At 44.3% G+C, this 3730-nt stretch overlaps 1 protein-coding gene across 1 annotated transcript in view; it reads right to left on the bottom strand.

The window, feature by feature from the left end:
• Positions 1-3144, bottom strand: part of LOC101570562 (kelch-like protein 23) — a 23935-nt gene extending 20791 nt beyond the window's left edge. Inside the window, exon 1 of the mRNA XM_004634772.3 lies at positions 1930-3144. Coding sequence (XP_004634829.1) covers positions 1930-3142 — 1213 coding nt within the window. The 5' untranslated portion in view covers positions 3143-3144. The remainder of the gene's footprint in view (positions 1-1929) is intronic.
• Positions 3145-3730: the final 586 nt, after the last annotated feature.

Below are 3730 nucleotides of genomic sequence, written 5' to 3' on the forward strand. Positions count from 1 at the left end.
GTGAGTCACCTCGCTCGGATTTAGTGCCTGGGTTGGAGCAGTACCAGGGATTGAACCTAGGTCCTTGCACTTGCCAGGTAGGCACTTGGACTACAGAGCTATCTCCCCAGCCCTATTCTGAACTGTTGAACCTGTTATCTCATCAATAAGAAACAAAGCAAAAGGGCCAGCCAGATAGCTCAGTGAACTAAAGCACCTGCTTAGGCAGAGTGCAGTGGCCTAGGTTCAATCTCCAGTGTGCCATGCTGGCCCTGCCCCCAGGGCGCACTGAGATGGTGACTGAGACCGGGTGTGGTGGTGCACACCTGCTAATTCCAGAGATTGGGAGGCTGAAAACAGGAGAATCACTACGAGTCTGATCTACTTAGTGAGACTCTGTAGACCCTGAATTAATTTTAAAAAACGAAGGGAAACATACCCATGTTTGCAGTTGCTGCTATAATAATTGAACTTTTCTTGTTTCTTTTGTAGGATAGGAGTCAGGACCACAATGAAAATAGTTAAGTGGTGGTCAAGGTCAGGACAAAGCAAAAACATAACCAGTCAACTATAGTGGGCTTTAGGCTAAGGTCGCCCACCCTACCAACTACTGCTGTACCTGTGGACATGGAATGGTCCTGATTTATGTGAATGATATTTCTGCAATAGTGACATCCATGACAATCAGACCTAACATCATTTACTCTTCCTGACTCTCCACAAGCATAAATTCACTTAATCCTCCCATGATCCTGAACTATATACTGCTTCATGCCCATCATGCAGACTGCAAAACTGGGGCCCAAAGAGACTGAACAATTTTCCCAAGCTCCCCAGTAAGTGGAAGGTGGGGACTTGGACCCAGGAAAGGGAGCTGCAGATGCAGCGTGGCCGCCTGACCACAAGAGCATTCCGCCCCTCAAGCTTCCTGCTTGTCCTCCAAGGATCACTCCAGGTCAGATTTCCAGACCAGGTCAAATTCCCACACCCTCACCAGCATTAAAAAAAGAAACAGCAAGGCCTGGGAAGAAACATTTGGGACAAAATGAAACAAGTTTGGTAACAACCTGCCAGCTGTTTTGGGACGCCCCAGCAGCAATGAATAAATGTAATGGAATCAAAATCCATTACAGTTTATCTTTTTCTCCAGTGGCAGGGAAGGAGAACAGGGATTGTACATGACCAAACACAGCAGAAAAGTGTTTATCAGAAAGATACTGAGACCCAGTAGTGTACCTGGCTCTGTGGGCCAGATCTGTGGGATCTGCTCCTCGCCTTTATTCTGAGACAATCCTGTGTCACACAGAGCAGAGGATTTTTTGCCTTCAGTTCTTAGGACATTTTGCTTTTTTTTAATATCCTGTAGGGACCAAACATTCCAGGGTTTTAACGAAGGACATTTTGGCAGATGACCGGTATATTTTGAGAAGAAAAAAACATTAAATATTAAAAAGCAGAATTGAGAAGGGCATGATTTCAAGAACAAGTCTTTTAAAACCCCTAAAACATGAATTAATAAAACTCCCCAGCTCTGTTTCTTCATGTAGCCTCCAATTCAAGTATAAATTCTGAAGACTTGGCTGGGCATGGTGGTACATGCTTATAACCCCGGCACTCAGAAGACTGAGGCAAGGGGATCTTCATGAGTTCAAGGATAGCCTGGGCTACACAACGAGTTCAAAATCAGCTTGAAATACATAGTTGTCTACAACAAAATTTGGTCTACAACAAAATTCTGAAGACATGAAGCAAGATACTTAGGGTAAGGTATATATAAACAGAATGAATTATCCTGTTTTCTGACATTTCTTTTTCCTTATATTTCTTTTCTAGTACACTTCAATTAAATAACTCTCAAACAAGTTAAGGACTGTGCTATGCTGTTTTTACCCAGAACACTGTCCAACCTAGACATCTAAAAAACACAGAATAAACAAAGTCCACACATACCTTTGATCATGTTTGCAATAGGAATCCATTTCTCCTTTAGCGGATCATAGAACTCGGCCTCCTCTGCAGGAGCTCCTTTTCTGTAACCACCCAGCGCATAGACGCAGCCACCCAAGGTGACTGCACAGTGGTAATACCTGGCGTTGAGCATTGGCAAACCTTCCATCCACTCATCACTCTCACTGTTGTAGATCCACACTGTGTCCAGAGCTTCTATGTTATCTGTCCTATAGCCTCCAGTCACATAAATGTGGGGTCCTAAGCATGTAACACCATAGCTCTCTCTGGTGTAATCTGGTATTTCTGCTCCCTGAATCCAAACATTGGTCAAAGGATCCCATATGTGAACCTCTGATAAAGGATGCCAGTAATAGCCTCCAATGATATACATTGTGGCTGTGGACCGATGGGAAATCTCTTTATGCATAGGATTCAAGGCACTGTATATTAGAGAGCGTATCTTGTTTTCTGTTAGTAAGCAGCGTCTTTGAAGGCCTAATGCTGTTTTTAAATACATTGGATCTATGTCTATGTTGATATAGCTTAGTAGATTGTAGAGGCATTCGATTCGATTTTCCACATCATGAGCTGTCCACTTAATCACTGGCTCTATGATAGCTTCTTCTTTCCAAACACTGAGATTTTTTCTGGATAAGATAAAAAGGAACTTCTCGAGGCTGATTTCCAGAAACTCTTCTTGTTGCCAGACTTCCTTAAACCTTGAACACAGAATTCTTCGCGATTCCTTCTCTAGCTCTGGACACACGTGAAATTCTGCAAAGGAGTGCATTCCAATGCAATTATCAATATCCAGGTGTCTCACCAAGAACTGCTCACACGCCTTCTTTACTGAAAGGAATTGGAGTAGATCTGCTGCTTCAAGGAGGCTTTGAACATTTCTTTTAGTTATTTCAATCTGAGAAGTATATGCATAATTAACAAGGCCTTCCAGGATATCATGATGGATGCCAGAGAGCTTTATTTTATTTTTAAATTTTTCTTTCATGTCAGCTGTGAACATTGCCTTAAAATAATTGCTGCAAGCAGCTAAAACAGCTCGGTGACAATGAAAGATTATGCCGGAAGGGCACTGAAGGGTAATATCAGTAAACAATCCATCCAAATAAAATGTTCTGAACGCATCAAGAAAATCCACGGGATGTGCGGAATCCTTGAAAAGATAAATATAATCTTCTTGTCCTTTTAAAGCCATGGCTGCAATAAATGTGAAATAAATGTGTTTTCAATTTATCATATTACCTCAACTCTATATATCCCAATCATTGGAATAAGACTAGCCCTGAGTGTACTCCAAAACTCGACCAAGTTTAGCATGCTAAGCAGCAAATGTAAAATGTGGAAGGCCGTTTCATAATTCATAGTGGTGCATTTAAATTCAGGGTGGCTCAGAGGCAGAAATGAGCCCCCACTCTAGATTTTTCAATTACACGTTGAGCAGAAATAGAGATCTGCTATCTCCTCCGCCCAGTCTGCAATCTGTCCCAGCCTGGAGGTCCCAAAGGAGAACCCATGCTTGGCAAGCCAGGCGTGCGCGCGGCCACCACACTGGCCACTGGACCTTGGACGCCTCGGCTCGGCCCCAAGTCAACGTGTTTCCTTAGCTCCGTCTCCCTTTCAGGTCACATCGCGATGCCACCAAAGGGATCATCGCAGTAGAAGTGGAGAGGAAATCTCAGAAAGGGGAAACGCTGGGCCTCCGCCTCGAGAAGCGGAGGCGGCGAGCGCCGGCCCCGAGCCCGCGCCCTTCCCCGCGCCCGCCGCAGGGGCTTCGGCGCCCGCC

Source organism: Octodon degus, unplaced genomic scaffold (genome assembly GCF_000260255.1).
Source record: "Octodon degus isolate 3935 unplaced genomic scaffold, OctDeg1.0 scaffold00065, whole genome shotgun sequence".
Taxonomy (NCBI): domain Eukaryota; kingdom Metazoa; phylum Chordata; class Mammalia; order Rodentia; family Octodontidae; genus Octodon; species Octodon degus.